This window comes from Papio anubis, chromosome 15, assembly GCF_008728515.1.
Source record: "Papio anubis isolate 15944 chromosome 15, Panubis1.0, whole genome shotgun sequence".
Classification (NCBI taxonomy): domain Eukaryota; kingdom Metazoa; phylum Chordata; class Mammalia; order Primates; family Cercopithecidae; genus Papio; species Papio anubis.
The window spans coordinates 20,743,935-20,769,006 of NC_044990.1; the positions used below are offsets into that span (position 1 = coordinate 20,743,935).

The following is a 25,072-nucleotide window of genomic DNA, read 5'->3' on the forward strand; positions in this document are numbered from 1 at the left end:
CCCTCATTCACCTTAGATGAACTATGTAATATCTCCTATAGAGGCAGGTCAAATGTCCTTTAAATACCAGTTTTCAGATTAATGACAGGGCATCGTAGTTAGCACCAATGGTAGCAAGTGAGTTTATTTCCCCACATTCATTCACTAATTTGTTTGTAATGCTCTGAACTCATGGATTTTTGCAGTTCTATATTTTATAACCTTTTATTTCTTTATAGTCATTCATTCATCTATTTAAGTTGCTCAAATTGTTCCAAAATTGATACCTAAGAGCCCCTCCGAGTAGATGCCTATATCCTTTTGTCTCAGGCTCATAACTTTGATTGCTTTTTCACTTTCTGGTCGTATCCTTTTGGTACAGGACGACCCAATTTCACCTACTTTACCTTCCTCAGACCTGAAATTGGCTTTTTTTTTTTTTTAAAGAACCCTGAATAGTACTTAAAAACCAAGATCTGGATACTAAGAGTTGCCTTTGCACTTACAGTGTCATGAGTTTATATTGACAGTTCACGTTCAGATTTCACATATTTTTTCCTGTTTTGATTTCCTGTTTCTAAATTAGTGTGAAAATCCCCATTCGTTAAGGAAAACAAAATTATTTAAAATATTGAATATTTTCAAGCCCACAGAAAAGTTGGTTAAAAAAAACCTAGTAGAATGAACACCTCATACATTCTTCACTCAGATTCACCCTCGGTTAACATTTTGCCATACCCTCTCTCTCTCTCTGTGTACACACACACACACACACACACACACACACTTTTTCCCTTTTGCAGTTGTATGAGAGTAGACTGCAGACATTATTTTACTTCATCTCTTCGAAAATCGTTAATTCAGTAACATCATCTAGCATGCATTCCAAACACAGATTTCCCTGTGTCTCAGGTAGCCTTGTAATTTGCTGCTTGCTTCTCTTCTAGGATGCAGTCAAGGTTCACACACTGTATTTGGGTATTGTTTTGGGTTTTCCCCATTCTAGACCATTCCAATAGTCTAAATTCTTTTTTCATGCAGCAAATCTTCCGAAGAGTCTAGGCCAGTTGTGTTGTAGAATATTTTCATATTTGGGTTCATATGTTTTTCCCCGTAATTAGGTTCAACAGAACATCTGAAAGGTGATGATGTGTTCATTCCTGTCAGATCTGAAGTCCATATTGTTGATGTTAGGCTTCACTAGGTGGTTAAGATAATAACCACCAGATATCTCCAATATAAATGCACATAATCTCTTTATGATTAATACACTTAATAAACTATAAGGTGATCCTCTGAGACAGTATGAGTGTCCTTTTCCCCAGCTTTTAATACAGTAGATTGAGGATACGTGGATAATCCTTTCCTAAATCAGTAATTGCATTGGGAATTTACAAATGGGGTTTTCTAAATTTGTCATTCTGTCTATACTAGTCAGCATTTTTAGGTAAAGAAGAGCTCCTCTGACGTTTTCTCTTTTAATGGACTCACAGATTTTTTTTAATACAGTAGTCATAATTCATTACCATTTTCATTCTTCTTGATTTGAAGTTGTACCATATTTGGCCGGTGGGAATTCTTTCAAGCTGGCTTCTGTATTTTTTTGAAATGATCCTGTTAGTCTTTGAGCATTTCCTTGCATTCTGGCTCAGTTAGATGTTTCAGGCTCGCTTCATACGTTCTCAGCCTCAGACCTGGAACCAGCTATTTCCCCAGGGAACTCTAGTTCTTTTTATTGGTGATAGATATTTAGAGACCAAAAGCTGGGTGCTGAGTATGCTCATTGCTACTGAAGGTCATTGTTTGTAAGACTTTTCAATGGAAAAAGGTAGTACGTGTATTCAAAGAATTATGAATTTGTAATGACAGGTCAGATTCAAATGTAACAGCACAGCTTTTTGTCATAAATTTTTTGAGTACATATTTTTACCTCTTCTCTTAGACTAAAGATTTCCATTTAATCACTGTTGTTAAGGGAGTAATCACTGTTGTGCACCTTACTACAGCTCCCACATCATCTCATTCAATCATATGAATTGTTGCTTCTGTTCTACCAGTGACTTGGAAATCAGATATGCAGTTTGTTAAGTTTTAGTGTAAGGTAAGAGTAAGTGAACCTGGTGTGAGATTCACATGATCTTCTAGTGAGTTGAATGCCCAGGCTCTAGTATATGTATGTGTTTTGGGCATGTGAAACTCTGCCTTTTCAGCTGAATGGAGCTTCTCAGTGGAATTGAGTTCTGCATCCAGTATCAAAAGGTGCCAGTGAGTATTAGTTAGAGAATGAGTGACTATCTAAAACACCTCCAGGATCTCTTACCCTTGTCTTAGAATTAAATGAATTTAAAGTATCTTTGTTTTCTTTCCCCTGCAGAGCTTCAGTGAAGATGTGTTCCAGTCTGTAAAGTCTTTATTGCAGAGTGAGAAGGAACTATGCAGTGTAACAGCAGAGGACTGTTTACAGCAGGATGAACATGCCAATTTAACTGAGGTTTAACATATTACTTTCTAAACCCTTTCCTAATAATGCACAGTGTATTTTCATGCATCTCTGTAGGACTCTAATCTATTTTTAAAATGCCTAAAATCTCTATATGTTGTTACATGTATCAGAAGTACCTGTTATATGGGTGGGAAAGGGGGAAAAAAAAGAAGTACCTGTTTTAAATACTGGCTAAAATAATTTTATTAATTGACAATGAACTCAAACAAACGAGCACATTTAATTCTATGCAAAGTACTAATTGGATGTATAACATTGTATTAGATGATGCCTACTATATTCAGTAACTGGTACTTTAATATGAATTTTTCTACTCTGAAATATAAAACAAATGCATGTTTCTTATGTTGATTTTTTGGGGTATTTTCTTGACTGTTTAAATTCAGTGCTTTGATTAAAAATGAAAAAGTAGTGATAAATTTATATTTGAAATTAAGACATTTACTCTATTACTTGAGGATAAGATAATATACCTTGCTCGCCTATTTCTCTGCTACAGTGTTTCAAATCTTTGTTTGAATTTATTGCTATAAAAGGAGTAAGATCCTTTTCTATAATATATCCATACTTCATCATCACATTTGTTACCAAATATGAGATATATTAGGTCATTGCAGCTCACAACTGATGAATATTTGAAGTTAAAACATTTTATTTTGAAATGAGGGTTCTAATAAAATCGTGGTTATGGATAGATGCTCCTGGACTTATGATCGAGTTACATCCTGATAAATCCACTGTTCATCAAAAATATTCTAAGTTGAAAATGCATTTAAGACCTTATAAATCCATTGTAAAGCTGAAAAATCACAAGTCCAACCATCATAAGTTGGGGACTGTATGTATTCTGTTTTAGGTGGATGATTTTCTTTAATACTCCTTGAGAAATTCTCTATTTGATGTCATTTCATAGGAAGATGAGCATATGTTTTAGGCCTGTAGTGTTCTGCTGCCTCATCCTCTTCTTTTTGTGTCAGCTTAATTTCACTATTACTTTCTTTGCTAACCTTTTTCATTTTACTTTAGCAAAACCAAACCACTCTTAATCTAGTTGGTTGTTTCCAAATAAACAGTGACAGAACATAACAGGCCTAATACGTACGCTCATCTTCTATGAAATGATGTCCTGTGTCCTGCTTTCCAGCAGTTTTCTAGCTCAGATAGGTCGCATTGCTTTTCCAAGCCCACATTCCCTGGTGAGGCCTTTCTAGACCAATGGGAAATATAAAACTCCCCTGGCATCTTCAAAACCCTATGCCAGCTTATTTTCTGTTTTGTATTCAGTAAAGGAAACTTGAAAGAATAGGTGGAATTTCTGTCCCACTTTAGGGTGTGCAAATCTCTGAGTATCTTTTCAAATAAAGGAAGGCAGTTAGTTATTTGCCTATCTGTTATTGAGTGCCTGTAATGTGCTAGGTACTTTCCTCTACATTATCTAGTTAACCTCACAACTATGAGAGGGAAGTTATATTGCCTTACGTTTTATAGATAAGGAGACAGGCTCCTAGAGGTTAACAGTTTACCTAGATGCCTAGAAATTAACCGTAACTCTTACGTGAAGTAAGAGCCATAATTAATCAGAATAAAGATCTCAGAGTAATTTAAGATTCTGACTTGCTTCTGAATCATCAGAAATAGATCGAAAATATATTCAGTGTTGCTATGTATTCTGACTATACTATTTTCCCCACATTCTTGAGAATTGATTATTAATATTGCTGTCATTTAAGTATTGTATATTTTTTAGCCACAGCGGTTGCTTAGTGGACAGTGTACTACACTGTCTTCAAATGGAAAAAATGTCTTACTGTAATGCCAAATACATAGAGAGTATAAATGTAAAAAATAACACTTTTTCAGGTTCTAAAAGTAGTATGTTTTTTTTCTTTTCTTTTTTTGAGACATAGTCTTGCTCTGTTGCCCAGGTTGGAGTGCAGTGGCGTGATTTTGGCTCATTGCAACCTCCACCTCCAGGGTTCAAGTGATTCTCCTGTCTCAGCCTCCCGATTAGCTGGGACTATAGGCATGCACCACCATGCCTGGCTAATTTTTTGTATTTTTAGTGGAGACGAGGTTTCACCACGTTGGCCAGGCTGGTCTTGAACTCCTGACCTCAAGTGATCCATCCACCTCAGCCTCCCAAAGTGCTGGGATTACAGACATGAGCCACTGCACCTGGCCAGTATGTATTCTTTGTAGAAAAATAAGAAATACTCAAATTAGAACAAAGAAAATGACTATCATTGATCTTACGACTTAGGGAAAAAATGCAGAGGGGAAAAGAGTGGGAAAAAAATAGCTCCATCATCCAGAGTTAATCAGTGCTTTTACTCTGGTGTATTACCTTCCAGTATTATTTTCCATGCATATGTTTTTAAAAATAAGGTTGAAATTGTATACGTGCTGTAAGTAATTTTTCTGTGACTTGTCCTTTTTTAATAATGTGACAGTTCTTCATGCATCAGATATTCTTCAGAAAGTCTGTTTATATAAACTTCTGCAGAGTAATCTCTATGTCAGGATATTGAAGGAAATAAATGGTGGTATCACAGAGTCAATGAAGAAGTAGCCTCAGGGGTCTACCCAGGGAAGGCCTCTCTGAGGAGGTGACACTTGCATCGAAAGTTGAAGAATGAGGAGAAGCCAGGCATGTAATCATCCAAGGAAGAGAGATCCAGATTGAGGGCACAACCATGAAGTCCTTAGGAATGTACAGGGCGTGTTCCAGACCTAGAAAGGGGGCTCGTGTGTAAGTGAAAATGGTAGAAGGTTGAAGGCATTAGGTAACCCCACTTAGGATTTTGCCCCGGGAAGCATGGAAGAGTTTGGATAGGGAAGTGGCTTGGTAATAGGACCAGGTAGGAGAGGATTGTACTAATGTAGGTGAGAAGGGTGGCCAGGGAATGGAGAGAAGTGGATGTATTTGAAATATGTTTTGGGGTTAGAATTGATTGAACTTGCTACTGAGGGATATACGGATGAGGTTCAAGAACTGCATTTTGGAGCCCAGTCTTTGGTGAAAAATATTTTTGGGTCATCTTTGAAAAAAATCCTTTTCAAGGCAGACAACATTTTAATGCTTTGTCGGTTTTTTCCTGTTTCTCAGCTCTGTCACCAGCCTGAAAGATTTAAAAATTCAAATTAATGGAGGTTTATTTGTTCTTTACTCAGGTCACATTTCTGGGTTTTAATGAAGAGACAGATGCCACTCATGTACAGGTATGGTCAATTTTAGCATTTTTACTGAGTATTCTTGTCATGGAAATCAGCTTTAGGTTTGACCACAAAAGTAATTTATCTGAGAAGGTTGCAAACTGCAGGTTGACTTCTCCATTCTGTGTATAATATAGAATGTATGACTTGTTTGTTTATTTTGATGGCTTTCATAATTTTGACCTTAATAGTAAACATTTTCATTAAGATTGAGTTAAATTTAAAAGGTAAGGTTTGTAAAAATTAGCCAATGCAAAACTGTAGCCTGTTTGATTTAGGCAGTTATTAACAGAGGGACTGATGTTCGAGATTGGGATCAGCAAAGGAAAGCTTCACAGTTACATAAACAGTGGTTGAAGTTCCTGTAGATGTGATAGGCATGCTTTTCTTTTTCCCTCATGCTGCTGCTTAAAAATTTGTGATTTCTACGTATTTCCTTTTGTGGCAATAAAGTGTCTCCTCCTAGAGGAGGAAACAACATTTTTTAGTTCTTTCTGAATAATGCATATCAGGTGATTATGGACAAAAACTCTGCTGTATGTTTTGATTGTGGCCTTGCTTGAAGGAAATAATTTGGACAGAAGGAACAAGAGAGGATATATTCCTGAGAACATATATAGCTGGAAAGAGAAATATTCCAAGATATTTCTTTAATGTTCTTCTCCTCCTGTAAGAGTTATTGATATAACCATGTTTATAAAGGAAAGTACTTTACAAAGGGTCAAAGACTTTAATAATTCTTTAGCTGGGTAAAATATTTGTGTATAAAGGGCAAACAGGAAGAAGAAATAAAAGCAATTTTCTTTTCCTTTAATCTTCATTAAAATTATCAGTTAAAGTCTAATACAATACCTTGGAGAGGAAAGACAGAAAAACGGATTATATTGTACAGGGTTAAAAACAAGTTTTTAGGATGTACATTCTCTAGCCAAAAATTTTGTATGAAAAAAATTTCATAAAGTTAAGTAAGACCTATACGTTGACATTACTAAAAACTATTAAATGCTTAATTGCCATGGATGTGTTAAGTACCCTGTAAAATTTTTTATAGCTTGATATCAATACATTTTAAAGGCTACAGGGATAGCCAGTATTTAATAATTTTAGTATGTTTTGGCCGGGTGCGATGGCTCACACCTGTAATCCCAGCACTTTGGGAGGCTGAGGTGGGCGGATCACGAGGTCAGGAGATCGAGACCATCCTGGTTAACACAGTGAAACCCCATCTCTACTAAAAATACAAAAAATTAGCCGGGTGTGGTGGCAGGCGCCTGTAGTCCCAGCTAGTTGGGAGGCTGAGGCAGGAGAATGGCATGAACCTGGGAGGTGGAGGTTGCAGTGAGCCGAGATCACGCCACTGCACTCCAGCCTGGGAAACAGAGCGAGACTCTGTCTCAAAAAAATAATAATAATAATAATAATTTTAGTATATTTTATTTTTGAATTTTTGAAAAATTATCTGTGAATGATAAACTATAGATGTTAACTGTTATGAACCAGGAAATTTCCTAGCCAGTAGACCTTACAATTTTTGGATAGGGTCCACCTTATAGGAACCTTAACAACTGTACAGTGTTACTTACTGTTATTATTTTAAATTAGGATTTAGCTGCAGTTTCTTTGGAACTTCCAGATCTTCTGAATTCACTCCACTTCTGCAGTCTAAATGAAAACGAAATTATTTGTATGAAGAATATAAATAAACCATCAGATATAAGCAGTGATCCTCTAAATCAGGTAACTTTTGTAGATAATTTCTAATGAGATTTTTAGGGCAAATTTTACTATATTTGATAAAGATGATTAAACTTTTAAATGCTTGGATGACATTTATTTTTTTTAAATGGTGTCTCCAGAAAATATGATTCATAAGAAATCTAACTCATGAAGCATTGACATCCCTGAAGGATACAGTAATTTTGATCTTATCTTATATTTTGCAGCTGTGAAGTTCCGTAGATGGTATGCAAGTACATGCTATTTTTTTCTGAAAATTTATTATTTTCGGATTTCTTGAATTACGTATACCTTTGTATAAGCTATAGTGACTTTTCCCTATTATGGCCAATTTCAGATTTATACACGTTATGCTATATGTTTTAGAGAATGTACTTAAGTTCATTTTCTGGTTTAAAAAATTCCATGTAAAGTGGACATCTGATGTGTTCTTTATAAATAAAAATGTTACCATTTCTTATAGGTGGTTAGTTTTATAATATTCAGCATTTAGTTCTTTACCAAGTATGATTTTGTTGATAATGCATCAGAGAAAATGCTTTGCATTCTAAGAGGTAAGACATATACAATTGAACCAGAAAGTTTAAAATTTGGATTACTTACTTTCGTTTTAAAAAAACTGCTGTGTTCTTTATAAGGTCTGCCAATAAAACTAGAACTGCTTGCCTCATTTCCTTAATTATGTTCTTTATTCATATTTACTTTGCTTTATTGGCTAGGTTATAAGAGGTGATAAGCTATTATATTTGATTTCTAGTTTTTTTGAATAAATCATTTCATCAGTATTTACTTGAAAAAATAGTATGAGGGGGAAAAGCTGGTGACTTGTATTTTTAAAGCTATAAACATTGTAAGTTGTAATACTAGGGAAATTTAAATAAAAGGAGTGGACTTTTAAAAATTGTGATAGGAAGGAAGATAGCATCATACTTGAAACTACAGGAAAATGGGATTGAAAATAAAAGAAAATAGAACTTGGTTGCTGCCCCCAAACAGTTTGTAATACAGTTAGTGAGACAGGTGAATGATTCAGGAGAATCACAGGAATGTACAGTAATACAGGAAAACAGAATTGCTCAAAGGAATGGATAGATAGTAAGTTTTATAACATTTCAGGAGACTAGGTAGAATTTGAATACCTGGATAAAAGAAGATGGGAGAAAAGACTGGAAAGTGAAAAATGTAGAAAAAGAATAAAGAAATAAACATAAAACGAAGGAGCTTTTCAGGATGCATGAATTTCTTGTTTGTTTTTCCTCTGAGATTGTCTTATATCTATGCTTTACTTCATGATGTTTTGTATTTGAAATTAAAATTGTTTTTATTATCTTTTATGTTTCCCAAGAGCCATCCTTCTGGAATGCTTTGTGTCATGAGAGTGTCACCTACATCGCCAAAACTTAGGATTGATTTTATCTTTAGTCTCCTAAGTAAATATGCTACTGGTATAAGGTACACCTTGGACACATTCTTGCATCAGAAGCACCAACTTGAGACCACTGATGAAGATGATGATGATACTAACCAGTCTGTGTCATCCATAGAGGATGACTTTGTCACTGCTTTTGAGCACTTAGAAGAGGAAGAGACTTCAAAGCCGTATAATGATGGTTTGTTTTCCATTAGACTTTTTCCTAAAATAGGGAATTAAAATTTTTCAGTTCTGAAAATTTTAAGGCAGACTTGTTCAATTGAAATTTATGTTGAGATTTGATTCAATTTAAACCTTTTAACTTTTTTTCTGATTACCTGAGGAAATTCCTTATGATTTTTAAGTTCACTGTAATCTGGTTTTCAGTTTTGCTTATTTCAGGTTTTATTTAGTTGGTGCTGTTCACGCAGTGATTACATCAAGTGTCTGAAACATTCCTAGGTTCAAATTTTGGAAGAGTTAGCTGGGAGAGTCTCCACAGTGATTTGTCTAACATGCGTGACAGCATGCAGAACATCCCATAGACCAGGTAGCCCTAGACATAGAGTAAACTGAAATTATTTTATAAAAAGTATATTTACTTTCAAATGTTACTTGGGTGAATCTTTCTGTTAAACAACATAGTTTAGAAACACATAAATATTATATGTTTAAAGTCAGTTTATTCCATGGATATAAATTAATTTCCAAAAAGTTTTTTCAAGAATAATGGCACCATTTCATTCTTTTCCTATAGGAATGAACGTTACTGCGCTAAGGAACCGGTGTGATGCTGCTTCCCAGACAGTTACTGGTCATCATTTAGAAACCCATGATTTAAAGATTCTCATTAGCTCTGGACAGCAGAAGTCATTGGCTAAACCCTCAACTTCCTCAGTGAATGTCCTGGGACCTAAAGAACTACCTTCTGTGAAAACTTCAGTCACAACATCCATTTCAGAGCCTTGGACCCAAAGGAGTTTCTATAGGTCATCTAATGCTTCAGATAAAGAGAGTGATTTACAGAAAACATTTTTTTCGTCTTCTCCTGCCTACTCATCTGAATCAGAATGTTCAAGTCCAAGTCCTGTTATTTTCTTGGATGAAGAGGGATATCAAAAAAGCTTAAAAGCAAAACTTGAGCTGCCTAAAATTCCTGTGATGAAAGATGATATAGAGGATTCAGACTCAGAAGTAAGTGAATTTTTTGATAGTTTTGATCAGTTTGATGAACTAGAACAAACTTTAGAGACTTACCTGTTTAATAAAGATCCTGTCATAGGGAAGTCATCACAGAAGAAAGGGCACAAACATGGAAAATCATGTATGAATCCTCAAAAATTCAAGTTTGATCGTCCAGCTCTCCCAGCTAATGTTAGAAAGCCAACTCCTCGTAAACCGGAATCTCCATATGGTAACCTGTGTGATGCTCCGGATTCTCCTCGCCCAGTGAAGGCCTCGGGGGAAGATAGTGGTTTGTTTAGTCCTATTCGATCCTCTGCTTTTAGTCCTCTTGGAGGCTGTACTCCAGCTGAATGTGTTTGCCAAACAGATATTGGTGGAGATAGGATTCACGAAAATCTTGATTCTATTTATTACACCTATGAAGATTATGCAAATAACGTATCATGTGAAGTACTAGGCTCAGTTCTTCGTACTCAGCACACTAATGCCCTATCAAATATTATCAGTATTAAACATGGAGAAAATAAAACTGTAACTTTTAAGCATGGAAACCTTGATCAAAAAAATAAATCTAAAAATAAATCCTTAATGATTAAAGATAGCATTCAAAAATTTGCAGCAGATCTTGTGGAAAAAAGTTTTGGCAGTGCGTTTAAAGACTTACAGAAAGGAGTCTCTTCATGTACCAATGCGTTGTGCCACTTAGCCATCAAATTGACATCATCTGTTTTTCAGATGGCATTTAATGAGCTGAGAAGGCAGCGTGCATTTTCACTAAAAGAACGTGCCATTAGTGGCCTGGCTAACTTTTTGGTGAGTGAAGCTTTATCAAATGCCTTAAAAGATTTACAGTATGTAAAGAAGCAGATATTCACAAACACAGTTGCTAGGTTTGCTGCAGATCTTGCTGAAGAGCTTGTTTTTGAAGGCATCATGGAAGTGTGTCAGTTTTCGTATCCTCAAACGCCTGCATCTCCACGGTGTGGGTCATTTGACTTTGAAGACAAAGTAGTGAAGTCATATGCAAAAGATTTGTCTGAATCTGTAATACAGGAAGCGTTCATTGAGCTATCACAAGTTGATGTGACCTTTACAACAAAGGCAGCAGTTAGTGTCTCTACGGATAATATCAAGTATGTGAGTGCAGAAAGTGTAGTGCCATCAACACAGGCTGTCACGTTTTCCCCTTCTTTTCACAATCAAGCAATTATGGTGACAAAACCAGTGCAGGAATATAAAAAGGAATACACAGTGCAGCAGGCCTTGTTTTGTACTTCTGGAATTGTTACTTCTATACCAGTGCCCTTGGCAGGAAGTGCCCTTCTCCCATATCATATTTCATCTACTGCATGTCAGGCAAAGGCTCATCTGTCATCTGATGATAGTAATTCAAGTGGTGATTCTACCCAAGTGCATATTGCCACAAAAAACAGAGAAGAAAAAGCAGCTTGTCTCAGAAATATTTGTTTACCTTCAGAACACAATCCAGGTAACCAGAATGATTTTAAACCAACTAATGATCTTGAAATGCAGAGTTCCTCAAAATTACCAAGTGATCCTGCAATTATTAGCAACTTTTCTGCAGCAATGGTGCATACGATAGTAAATGAAACTTTAGAGTCAATGACATCATTGGAAGTTACAAAAATGGTTGATGAACGTACAGATTATTTAACTAAATCAATAAAGGGGAAAACCCCTCCATTTTCCCACTGTGGTCAGGCAGTGCTGCAATGCAGTGAAGCTAGTAGCAATAAGGACATGTTTGCTGACCAGTTATCTAAATCTATTATTAAACATTCCATAGATAAGAGCAAATCAATGATCCCAAATATAGATAAAAATGCAGTATACAAGGAAAGCTTGCCTGTTTCTGGAGAAGAATCACAGTTGACACCAGAAAAGTCTCCCAAATTTCCTGACTCTCACAATCACTTAACTCACTGCTCACTTTCAGCTGGAAAGGATTGTGTTCCAGAATGTAAAGTTTCTATGGTTCATGGATCCTCCCTAGAGACACTACCATCTTGTCCAGCTGTGACAGGTCAGAAATCTGACTTGAAGGAACCTGCTAAGGATCAACCACTGAAAAAGCATAACTTGAATAATACATCACTTGAGTCTTTGTCTTTTGGACAGGAAAACCCCTTTCCTCATTCACATACTTTCTCATCTACAGCACTTACCTGTGTAGATGGTTTGCATGTGGAAGATAAACAGAAAGTCAGAGACGGAAATGTAATACCTGATACTCCTCCATCAACTCCTCTAGTACCATCCCAGGCTAGTTCTGAATGGGATATCAAGAAATTAACAAAAAAGCTCAAAGGAGAATTAGCCAAAGAGTTTGCACCTGCTACACCACCTTCTACTCCACACAACTCATCTGTTGGTAGTTTGTCTGAGAATGAACAAAATACTATAGAAAAAGAAGAGTTCATGTTGAAACTCATGCGATCTCTTTCTGAAGAAGTTGAGAGTAGTGAAAATGGAGAGCTCCCTGAAGTGGATGTGAAGTCAGAGCACTCAGGGAAGAAGGTTCAGTTTGCAGAAGCATTAGCTACACACATCCTTTCTCTTGCCACTGAAATGGCAGCTTCCCATTTAGATAATAAAATAATTCAAGAACCCAAGGTTAAAAGCCCTTGCTTAAATGTGCAAAGTCAAAGAAGTGTGTCACCTACTTTCTTAAACCCCTCAGATGAAAATTTGAAAACATTGTGCAGTTTTGCAGGTGATCTGGCAGCAGAAGTCATTACAGAAGCTGAGAAAATAGCAAAAGTTCGAAGTTGTATGCTTTTCAAGCAAAAGAAGAACAGATGTTATGCTGATGGTGACCAAGATTATAAAGTAGAAGAGAAGTTGGATATAGAGGCTGTAGCACACCCAAGAGAAGTGGATCCGTTTATTCTTTCATTACCACCAAGTTCTTGTATGTCAGGTCTGACGTATAAGTATCCCAGCTGTGAAAGTGTGACAGATGAATATGCAGGTCACATTATTCAGATACTAAAACAAGAAGGTGGTAATATTGAGTTGATAATGGATCAGTATGCCAATAGACTTGCCTACCGATCTGTTAAATCAGGATTACAGGAAGCAGCTAAGACAACCAAAGTGCAGTGCAATTCAAGAATGTTCCCTGTGCCAAGTTCACAAGTGAAAACAAACGAACTGTTAATGTTTTCAAATAAAGAGCACCACCAAGAAGCAGACAAAAAAAGACAAAGTAAAAGAAATGAAGATTACTTTTGTAAAAATCAAACTTGCGAAAGGACCCTGGATCCATGTAGAAATGAGTGCCCTGAACTGTATAGTTTTTCAGCCTCTTTCGTTCACAGCATAACAAAAGATGCTAAAGAAGAGCTGACAGCCTCTCTAGTTGGCCTACCAAAATCCTCAACAGATTCTTGCTTGTTCGAAAAATCCGGATGTGAAGGAGATAAAGAGTGTCATGTTAAGCCAGAATTGCCTAAGTCTCTTCAGCCTTCCTCGCCAAGTCACAGATTTTACCACAGCACTGGCAGTTTAAATGGATATGGTTGTGGAGACAATATTGTTCAAGCTGTAGAACAGTATGCCAAAAAAGTAGTGGATGACACTCTAGAGCTAACTCTAGGATCTACAGTGTTACGAGTGTCTGAGACCACAAAATCAGCAGACAGGGTCACTTATGCAGAAAAGTTGTCACCTCTTACAAGTCAAGCTTGCAGATATTGTGACCTTAAAGAACTCCACAATTGCACTGGAAATTCATCTCAGAACTTTTTCAGACAGGGTTCTCTCGCCAGTAGTAAGCCAGCTTCTAATCCAAAATTTAGCAGCCACTATCAGAAATCTAGGATTTTTCATCTCAGTGTCCCTCAGATTCATGTTAATCTTGATAAGAAGGCAGTGCTTGCTGAGAAGATAGTTGCTGAAGCCATTGAAAAAGCTGAGCAAGAGGTGAGCAGTGTCAGCCTGGCAGCCGACAGTGGGATCGGACAGGAGGGTGCCAGCTTTGCTGAAAGCCTTGCCACAGAAATCATGACAGCAGCTGTCACAAATGTTGGGCATGTTGTTAGCAGGTAAGTTTCACATTTCCTTTGGTTGTTAATGATAAATGAAAAAGTTAAATGTGATCCTATATGTCTTAGGTCCTGCTCATAAAGGAATGATTATTTTTAACCCTACATAAACAAAACTTTTCCCTATTGCATTTATGTATTGTTTCACATCCTACACATGACTTTTATATATTTTGGTCCCCGATCCCTTTTGAGGGAAGGTGTTATCCATTTACAGAGCTGGAAAATGAGAGTTGGAGAAAATAATCACCTTATCCAAGTTCATAGAACTATGAAGTAGGTAAAGTTGAATTAAATAAATAGCTAGAGAATTTTATATAGTAGTCCCCCCTTATTCTCAATTTTGCTTTCCTCAATCTGAAAATATTAAATGGAAAATTCCAGAAATGAACGATTCATAAGTTTTAAGTTGCATGTTCTGAGTAGCATGATGAAATCTCACACCGTCTCGGGATGTGAATGACCCCTTTGTCCAGTTTATCCACACTGCATGTGCTGTTCACCTGTTAGTCACTTAGAAGGTATCTCAGTTATCAGATCCACAAACCTGGTATGTACAGGGCTTGATGCTATCTGCAGTTTCAGACGTCCACTGGGTATCTTAGATCATATCCCCCAGGGATAAGGGGGGACTATCCTATAGTAAATGTAGAATGTTACCATATTAATTTACTATTCTGAGACTAAATTTTTGTATACCTTTCTTCATTCACAAGGGTAAGTTTTCTTATAAAGACCATGGTTTAATCAAACTGCTCTGAGGAAGAAAGCGAAAATTCTTTACGTACTTACACCATTTCTCTTGATTAGTTCACAATCTAAGGGGACAGTTCTTTCTGGTAGTCCTACAGTGTCCTGTTTTCAGTAGTTATCTCTTGTGCTTAGTGATTCTTTTTTTTTTGAGATGGAGTCTCACACTTGTTGCCCAGGCTGGAGTGTAGTGGCACAATCTCAGCTCACTGCAACCTTTGCCTCCCAGGTTCAAGCGATTCTTGTGCCTCAGCCTCCCTAGTAGCTGAGATTACAGTCACCCACCACCACGCCCAGCTCATTTTTATATTTTTAGTAGAGACAGGGTTTCACCAAGTTGGCCAGGCTGGTCTCGAACTCCTGACCTCAGGTGATCTGCCCACTTCAGCTTCCCAAAGTGCTGGGATCACAGGCGTGAGCCACTGTACCCAGCCATGCTCAGTGATTCTTTAATAACAACTTAGAGTTTTTCACTTTAAACCTTCTTTGTCCCTGAGAAGATATCAGGACCAACTTGTGTTATTAGTTGATAGGATGATATTTGTAAGTCCTGCTGGAAAGAGAAAATGCTTTAAGTTGAGGTGGAATTTAATTGAGTCACATGATATTCCAGATTTTTGAGTAGCTTCTGTCAAAGCCATGACATGGTCTGCCTCTTTTCTTATCCATCTTAAAATAGGGAGATCCAGCTTGACCAGGATTCTTGAATCCAGTTGCTTCATAGCATCTACTTGAGATGAGAGATGCTGTAGGTTTCTGGTGAATTAGGAGAGGTCTCTATTTGCCCTAATCAGGCAGCCTTCTTTCTACTAGACCAGGGGTTGGCAAACTACAGTCTGTGGGCCAAATGTGGCCTACTGGTGGTTTTTGTATGGATTGCAAGCTACGAACAGATTTCATGTGGTTTTTTTTTAATGGTTGAAAAAAAATCAAATGATATTTTGTGACGTGGAAATTATATGAAATTCAAATTTCAGTATTTATAAATAAAGTTTTATTGGGACACAACCATGCTCATTCAATTACATATTTCTGTGGCTGCCTTTGTGCTATAATGGCAGAGTTGAGTAGTTGGGACAGAGGCTGTATGACCAGCAGTACCTATGTACTTCCTATCTGACCTGTATTAGTTCATTTTCACACTGCTATAAAGATACTCCCTGGGACTGAGTAATTTATAAACAAAGGAGGTTTAATTGACTCACAGTTCTGCATGACTGGGAAAACCTCGGGAGACTTACAGTCATGGCACAAGGCAAAGAGGAAGCAAGTACCTTCTTCACAAGGCAGCAGGAGAGAGAGGGGGGAGCTGCCAGACACTTAAAACCATCAGCTCTCATGAGAATTCCCTCACGGTCATGACAACAGCATGGAGGAGGCTGCCCTCCTGATCCAATCACCTCCCACCAGGTCCCTCCCTGGGGGTTACAATTTGAGATGCGATTTGCGTGGGGACACAGAGCCAAACCATATCATGCCCCTTATAGAAAACAGTTGTGAACCTCTGTCCTAGATCCACATTTTCTTGTTCACTACATACCAATTCCTAGTATGATGATAAACATAATAAATGGTTAATAAATATTCTCATGAATAGGTAATAAGGCCTTTTAACAATTGAAAGAATTTTCCTCTTACAGGTTGCTTCAGGCTATTTTACTTTTTACTTCTCAGTCCAGTCCTCTCTGCCCTATGGCCCCATCCCCCTTTCCTCCCAGCCTCACGGGAGGAAAAGAGACTGTCCTCTGAAGTTTTTCAGACATCACTCTCAGGGGCTAGCAAATGCCTTTCTCATTGGTTTTCTCAGTAATTTCCACTTTTCCTTCTTAGAGTTGGGTGAGTAGATAGGCCCGTAAAGTTCTTCCTTGTAAGCTAGTGCTGCCCACTTTCAGCTTTTTATTAAGGCTGGAATAATTCTTTTCCTGCTTCTCTTTTTAATAGTTGTGCTAGGGTTCTGTAAGTACTGACTAAGGGAAGTTGACTCTAGTGTGTAGAGTTTACTGTTTAACATTTTTTATTTCTAAAGTTAAATTTGTCTTTCAAGCTTGAAAAGAGATTCATTCAGATGGATTATTCTTTAGGGGTATTATTTGGGCTTTTTCACTTGATGTCCCTTTTTTGTTTGATTCATGAACATGACCATAAATATTTCACAAACTATAATGAACAGAGAAGTGGCGTGTGAATGCAAGTGAGAAATTATGTGATAGTACATTTTTATTTATTTTTGTTTGTTGTTTCGTTGTTTGTAGAGATGAGATCTCACTATGTTGCTCAGGCTGATCTTGAACTCCTGAGCTCAAGCAGTCATCCCGCCCTAGCTTCCCAAAGTGCTGAGTTTACAAGCATGAGCCACGTGCCTGGCTGGTAGTGCATTTTTAGCCAACAAAACGATTATATTCTGAGCTATCATTCCGAGCCAGTATAACCTCATGGTCATTAAAAACTCTTCTCTGGATCTCATCCTTTGGGTCATTTCAGCCAAAAACCATGAGAATGTGGCACATATTAGGAACAGTATTCAAAAAAACCAAAGTAGTAATAATCTATTATGGTTCAGAACTATAATGTGCCTATGCTTGAAACGCTCAGTATCATTCTGTATCTTACAAAATTAGAATAGCTGAAAAAATGGGGGGCAATTCAGGGGCTATTCTGGGGATAGCACTGTGATACAGAAGTAAGTAAAATAGGCAAAAATCTGCATTCTCTTGGCGCTTATGTTATAGTGGAATAAGACAATAGGTAAGTAAAATATATAGTATGACACATAGTGATAAGTGCTTTGGGGGAAAAATAAAGCAAGGTAGGGAGTTAGGGATTAGAGAGTGCCGGTGGTGACAGTGGCGGTGGCCGTTAGGGCTGGTTTACAGTTTTGAATAGGTAGCAGGGGAAGCAATACTGGCAAAGTAATATTTGAGCCAAAAACCAAAGGCGAAGTGAGAATAAGTCATGTGGGAGTCACAGAGAACAGATTTCCAGGCATAGGGGTGGGACTGTGCATGTTTGGGAAACAACAGAGAGGCTTGTGTTGCTGAAGTGGGAGGAGTGGACCAGGGAGAACAGTAGGAGTTCAGATGGATGTTATAAGAGGGGACAGGCAGTATGTTTTAAGGATTTGGGCTCTTATTTGGATTGGTGGGAAGCCATTGGAAGGTTTTGATCAGAAGACTGACATTTTTTCTTTTTATGAAAACATCACTTTGGATTACTTTGTTGAACATAAAATGGGGCATAAAGTGGGGCAATTAAAATAGTTGAGCAGTGAATGGACTTTCTTGTGGTGATGGAATAAAAGTATAAATGCCTCTTATTGAGAAAAATGAAAGGGGTCATATATAATCTGTGCTCAAAATCTTGGAGAGATTTGATTAGTTTGAATACAGGTTTGATTGACAATACTAGAATTTCTTGAACTACTTTTTTGTTCTTAAAGCCAGAAAGAGACTCCTTTAATATAAATAAAAGTACTCTTTTACAAAGTAGATGATAAACTTAGGAACTTGTACTCCCCGTAGTATCTCAGTTGAAAAATGAACTGCTTTGAATAGAATTTAGAGAAATAATGCCCTAGGGATAGATCCACTGGAGATTAACTAAGTTATGGCTGTTGGTGGGTACCTCAGTTATCTCTGAAATTAATACTCTATCCTACAGTCTCTTTATTGGCAGACTCAAATAAAGGATTACACGAGCCACTGGTCTGACTCTGAATACCATTTCTTGTTTTTATCATCTTTATCATCAAATTGATAGTCTTGTAAGTTCAGTATCTGGGATGCTTTCAATTTGATTTTTTTTTCTTTTTTTCCTCTTTTTAGTTCAAAAGAAATAGAAGACTTTCAGTCAGCCGAGTCTGTCGGTAGCCAGCAGATGAACCTCAGTATTGGTGATGACAGCACTGGTAGCTGGTCTAATTTAAGTTTTGAAGATGAACACCAAGATGAAAGCAGCAGTTTTCATCATCTCAGTGAAAGGTAATTACACTTTTGCATATAATTGTGTAATTTCGGTCCTCAGATCTCAGAAGTGAGCTATAAATTTACATTATTATTTTAAAATTCTAAATTTGAAAATATACTATTACTTTCAACATGTATTTTATTATTCACAATGTATTTCTAATTGTTTTTAATACTTATTTAATACAGTAAGTAGCCCAGCTAATTTTATTTGGGTGTGCCAGTAGTTGATTTGAAAAAAATATTGCATACATTTAATTTATTCCTTTTAAGCTTCTCCCGAACTTTTTATGAACTTCTGAGGAAAATATTTTTTTTCACTTTAAAAAGCGTCCTTTTTTTTCTTTAAAGAACAAGAAAAAAGTTATCTGTAAAAGGCATCAAAATAACCCTATAATTTTCCTGATACTAGTTGAAATAGTATCTTTTTGGTGGGGTGAGAGTCTTTACTTGTCCTGCTGTTAGGAACAAAATGACCTGGAACACTTATACTTGAATGATTGAAAATACATAAGTCAAAGCCATTATAAAAATATGATTTTGTGTAGCACAAGGCACTTATCTCATATATAACTTTTCTTAGTTAACTTTGTTCATAACAGTGGTGTTTGAAATATTTTGTTAATTATGAGACAGTTGTTTCTTACAGTCTTAACCTCTACCTAAAGGCCTTTCTGACCTATAAAATTCTATAACTCTTTATCCACATTAACTGATAACTAGAAATAATAGATACCATTTGTAGCGGAATCGTGAGGGAGGAAAGGGTTTTCAGCATACTGCTAGTTTCTGACATGTGTGGAAAGGACCTGTGAACCATCAGTTGAACTTAGCCCCTGGAAATGGCAAACAAGGTGTGGGAGGGAAGGCGACTCTTGGAAGAGGGAATGAGGTAGCATAAGGAAAGGAAATGGCTTTTCACCTGATAGAACACTTAATCTCGGAGAGTTTTGTTTGATGCTTGGATTAACCTGGAAATATTAATATTTTGTAAAATATATTTCATAGTTTATTATGGTACTATATATACCATCAATATTTTTTAAAATCTAGGTCCAAAAAGACAGTGTTTAAAACTAGTAGAAACAAGTGGGGGCAATGTCACAAATCACGATTTGGCCATTTTCCATAACTTTATCTAGAAAAGGATACTAATTTAGTTTCTTCTCTCATTTTGAGAAACACAGGCTTCTAGGATTTCAGTGGGGTTGACCGTGTTGACAGGAAATCCTGGCGTTAAAATGGGAGACTGAGGTGTGGGTAGAGGCTAGCAGCATTAAGAGGACTTGTAGTCAGTTGAACAACTCTGTGCTGAATGTTATCTAATTTGATGAGAAAAAAGGAATCATCTTACCAGTTTCTGTCCTTAGTTCTGTCCTCCTTAGCATTATTTATTAATGATGTGGAATACCCATTTGTGGGTGATTCAACACAGGCTGAAAAAAGAATCCCATGAACAGAACAAAGGTTAAAAAGACCAAATCAGGCTGAGGTTAAAATAATTATGTTTAACATGGATAAATGCATTTAAGCTCAGAAAATTAATGATTAATATTTGAACTTAAGTGGGGAGCAAACCTGGCTTAATGGCATTTTGTCAGAAAAAGACCTGTGTTTCCATTGACCACAGTTGTAACGTGACTTAATGTAATGCTGCATGGCATTAAGGTTCTGGCACAGAGAAAAAGATCGCGGGGCTCATCCAGGATTGGTGGTATGCTTGTTGCATATACAGTTTCCAGGGTCTCACCTCCAGAGATGAAGATTTATGAAGTCAGTGGAGGGTCCTGAGAATCTGCATGCTTGATAAGCAGGTACTGGACCACTGCAGTACTTATACCACTGGCTGGAGTACTCCTGTGCTAGACATAGGAAATATGAAAAGACATAAAAGAAAATGATGGAAGCAGGGTAGTGTTTCAAGAGTGAAGCAGGAAAACTCTTAAATTTTTTTAATGTTGGGTTAATACAGGGTGATCATACTTCCCACTTAGGATAGTTTGGCTTACTTCTGCTGTTCTGTTGTAATTATTAATGGTGAGGCCTTTCATTTAAAAAAGTGTCCTGGTTAGATGAAAAATGTATACAGTCATCTAGTTAGAAGTAGCTTTTTATGAAGAATGACTTCAAATACCCATTTGGAGGCACAAAGAGGGAGGGGGATAAGATTAGAGAGAATTTGAATTTTTGGTCTTTACTTCGTTTAGCTGTTTTTGTTTTAATATTTATGTAATAGGTAGGTGATGGATTTTTATTATTAAGTGGAAGAATCGTTATGATGGGTAAAATTTTATATATTTTTTTCTTTGCTATAATCTTTCTATTAATAGAAATAGAGTGAGATGACTAATTTTCTTTTTCTCCTTGGCTCACAGCTGTCTGTCCATTCTTTATTTGTATATTTTCTTATTTTTAGTTTATCTGACAATGAACTACATGGGTTTGAACAGTTTTATAATAGAGCTATATTTGTTTGAACATATGTTAAAAAGACCCTGCTCAGTTTTAATTTTTACTCTCTAATACATTATGATTTGTGACAGTTTGATCATGTTAGAGTGAATATAACTATGCAAATTATTTGAGATTGCTTGGAAGTTTTTTAGAACTTGAAGTAATCACCTTTTTTTGGTAACCATATCAGCATTTACTGATGTACATGAAATGATTTTATGTTTACTTTTTTAGAACCAAAATTTTGGTTTGTATAAATATTACTTTTTATAATTGCCTAGCCTAATATTGGGAAAAATAGCTGCTTATCACTGCCAACTAATGTGCTTACTAATGTTTAATAATTAGAAATGATTAGAATTTTTAAATTGCATGCTGAGGGTTTTAATCTGAAAATTTGAATTTAATTTTATTTCTGAACATGGTTGCTTTTTTTAAAAATTGCTTTGCTGCAGTTTTAGAAAATAGTTGCTTTCTTCTTCAGTGGATTAGGTAGTATAAGACGTTATCTGTATGTGGTATTTGTGACTGACCAACTAGACAAGTGTAATGCTTGATTTAGTCTTGGCTATTCTAGCTGTATTCTGAAGAAAATGTTTGTTATTTGCCACCTACTTGGAGGTGAATTATGCATACTGAATTATACATAATATATGAAACGAAGATCATTGACATAATAGTATTTTAAAATCTGAAACATGTTTTGCCCAAATAGTTAGAAAAGGTCTGTTTGGGACTATGTCTTAGAGCCTTCCGTCTCATCTCCCCCAACATCCCCTCACCCAAACCTGTCACTGCTTTGCACTATCTAAAGACCTGAGAGAATGTTAACCTGTTTTTTTTGAACTTTATCCAAATTGAAAGGTATTGGCATTTCACAAATTAGAGTTCAAGATTGGTCTTAAGACATTAACTTTCCTGTGAAACTTATTAATTCATGCGTTCATTTGCTGTCCTAAAAGCCATTCTGTTAATCTGTAAAATACAAGTTTAGATAATTTTCATGATCTATTGAGAACAAAGAAAAAACTCCCAAATCTCTGAACTTGTCAGGCCCCGTTTAGAGTAGCAGTGATGGTCTCTCTCCACTCTGGATGTTCCCCTTCATTGTGACAGCTTCAGAACATCTGCAGTTATCAAGGACAGAAGCTGTTCCAAGGAAAACAAAGGTCTTTTCTACTATTCATTTTCTAGTTCAGCTCTGTTCTTTTCTTCCTCTGGCAGTAATGGTAACAGCAGTAGCTGGAGCAGTCTTGGTTTAGAAGGAGATTTGTATGAGGACAATTTATCCTTTCCAACATCAGACAGGTTGGTCCAGTCTAGAAACTTAAAAACTGATGAGTCTGTCACCACTAATGCATGATGTCATTTTCTTCAAAGAATGTGGGTTACAATGCCAGTATATATCAACCTGCTTTTCGCCTGTATTTTGACATGATTCTGCTTGATGAATTCACATCTAATGAAAAAATTCAACTATGCTAAGATATGACTGACATCTGTTTGCAAAATGTGTCACTGTTATGCATGTGTTGCTCTGCTTGCTATTTTTCATTCTACCAATTATTTCATTCAAAAGAGCTTGCTTCCTACAGGATTTCTGTTGGGTTTTTTTGTTATGTTTTTTTTTTGTATGTGATTTTATTTTATGTATAAGAAAAGTATAAGTAAAAAGGGTTTTTACTGTATTAAAAAATATATAAATTGCATCAGCTAAACCATTAACAAATTATTCCTGGCATTTTGTGAGATTCAAATGCTACATTAAATTAGTAGACTATTTCAACTTTAAATGATTTTAAATTGAATAATATTATGAAATTACATGGCACTTATATATATCATGGTAAGGTAGGATTTCTTGGTTTTAATAACTTTAGGGATCATTTGCAATTCAGATTTTAACATGAAATGATGTGAGAAGCAAAGCTTCCTTTTTTAATTGTCATTTCTCCCCTTTCTAAATGTCACATGTCATATTGTAACATTCATTACCACATTTTTAAGAATTTGTTTTGATACCATTATTAATTAAAGTGTTTTTTGTAACTACTTCTGCTATTTTATTCATAAGTGATGGACCAGATGATAAAGATGAAGAGGATGAGGATGAAGTAGAAGGTAATTTGATTTGTTTTTCAAAGTGTTGGCATGTCTTTTGTGTAAGGTTTCCTAGAAGAGTCTTTATGCATTTTTGTCAGATAGGCTCTAGGTTATTTGTGTAAAACATTATAAATCAGGGTATTTTTGAACTAATTTTGTTTGTCCACTTTTAGATCCTTCGCTGAGTAGTTTTATTTGATTGCTACACTAATGAAATTGTCATTGGTGTAAAGAAATACTGGGCAGGCACAGTGGCTCACGCCTATATTCCCAGCATTTTGGATGGCTGAGGTGGGTGGATTGCTTGAGGCCAGGAGTTCAAGACCGGCCTGGCCAACATGGTGAAACCCCATCTCTACTGAAAATACAAAAATTAGCTGGGCATGGTGGTGGGTGCCTGTCATCCCAGCTATTCGAGAGGCTGAGGCACAGGATTCGCTTGAACCTGGGAGGCAGAGGTTCCAGTGAACTGAGATCATGCCACTGCACTCCAGCCTGGGTGACAGAGCCAGAGACTCTGACTCAAAAAAAGGAAAAAAAAAAGAAAAAAGAAAGGAATACTTCATGAGAATTATTTGATTATTTGAGATAAATTAATTATAATCTCTCCACATAATTATTTTCAAAATATAAAAGCTAAAATTCTTACTCATAAGATAATTTATTTTAACTATGGCATATTATTTTCCTTCCAAACTGGTAACTTGTAGAACTAGGGTTTCATGTCAAACTTAGGTGAGTCAGTAATATTTTTACTTATCTTGTTTAAAAGATATTTCTAAGGTAATTCTTCTTCCCTCCCCCAGTTCCAGTGCTTCACTCACACATATACATATTTGAAGAAAATATTCAGATCCTTCCTTAATGAACATAGTTCCAAGTATGTCAGTACTAGATATCATTGGCCACAGTTTTGGATCATGGTTTGTAATCCTTAATTCATATGTTAAAATATCTGAGTTTATTCATCTGAGTGAATTTAGAAACTTTACTTTGAAGCTGAGTTTTCATTATATTCAGATGGTTGTTGAATTTTTTTCTAAAAGTCTAATTTTTTCTTAATTTTGAAAATACCAATGATGTCTTCTATAAAGTGGCACTTATAAAAGTATTTGTACTCTTTGAGATACTTGTTTTTGAACTAGTGATGTTTTAAAAATTGCTTCTCTAGAAGCAGGCAAACAGAAAATAGCTAAAAAGGATTTCTCGAAATTTACTTTATGACACCTGAATTTTAAATAAGTTTAACACCTTGTTTAGGGAAGTCACATCCCAATTTTTAAGCTGCAATCTTTAGACTTAAGATTACTATTTTTTTAGTTTTAATGTCTCTGTAAGTCGACATTCTTTATATAGGGCTTCTAGAAGTCAGTTTTTCTCATCAGATACAAAGTCGAGATGGGGCAATATTTTTAGTGTTACTGATATTTGATATTGATATTCCCTACTGCAATATTTGTTTCATTCTTGTTCAATAAAAAAGTGTTGACTTTGTTTATAAAAGTTCTATGCCTTTTCTCAAGTAACACCTGTGAACAGTTATTCTAAAGGCTACACATGGTATAAATGCATGTGGTAAGTATTCTCTAATGAACTAGCAATTGCTTAACTAGCTTTACTGAGGAATGATTAAGAAAAAAGATACAAGTTAATATAAATATGAAATTTATTTTGAAAAAGATTACTTTTGGCACTAACCAGGCTGTTA

General features: G+C 36.1%; 1 protein-coding gene across 4 annotated transcripts in view; it reads left to right on the forward strand.

Moving 5' to 3' along the window:
• AKAP11 (A-kinase anchoring protein 11) overlaps positions 1–25,072 on the forward strand; it is a 50,795-nt gene that overhangs the window by 17,972 nt on the left and 7,751 nt on the right. For 3 of the 4 annotated variants that reach the window (XM_003913816.5, XM_009191846.4, XM_009191845.4), the window contains exons 3-10: positions 2,354–2,470; positions 5,654–5,701; positions 7,298–7,432; positions 8,778–9,042; positions 9,601–14,095; positions 18,667–18,822; positions 22,486–22,569; positions 23,336–23,382. In XM_003913816.5, the coding sequence (XP_003913865.2) occupies positions 2,354–2,470; positions 5,654–5,701; positions 7,298–7,432; positions 8,778–9,042; positions 9,601–14,095; positions 18,667–18,822; positions 22,486–22,569; positions 23,336–23,382 (5,347 nt within the window). The remainder of the gene's footprint in view (positions 1–2,353; positions 2,471–5,653; positions 5,702–7,297; positions 7,433–8,777; positions 9,043–9,600; positions 14,096–18,666; positions 18,823–22,485; positions 22,570–23,335; positions 23,383–25,072) is intronic. The other variant, XM_009191847.4, reaches the window with a different exon arrangement.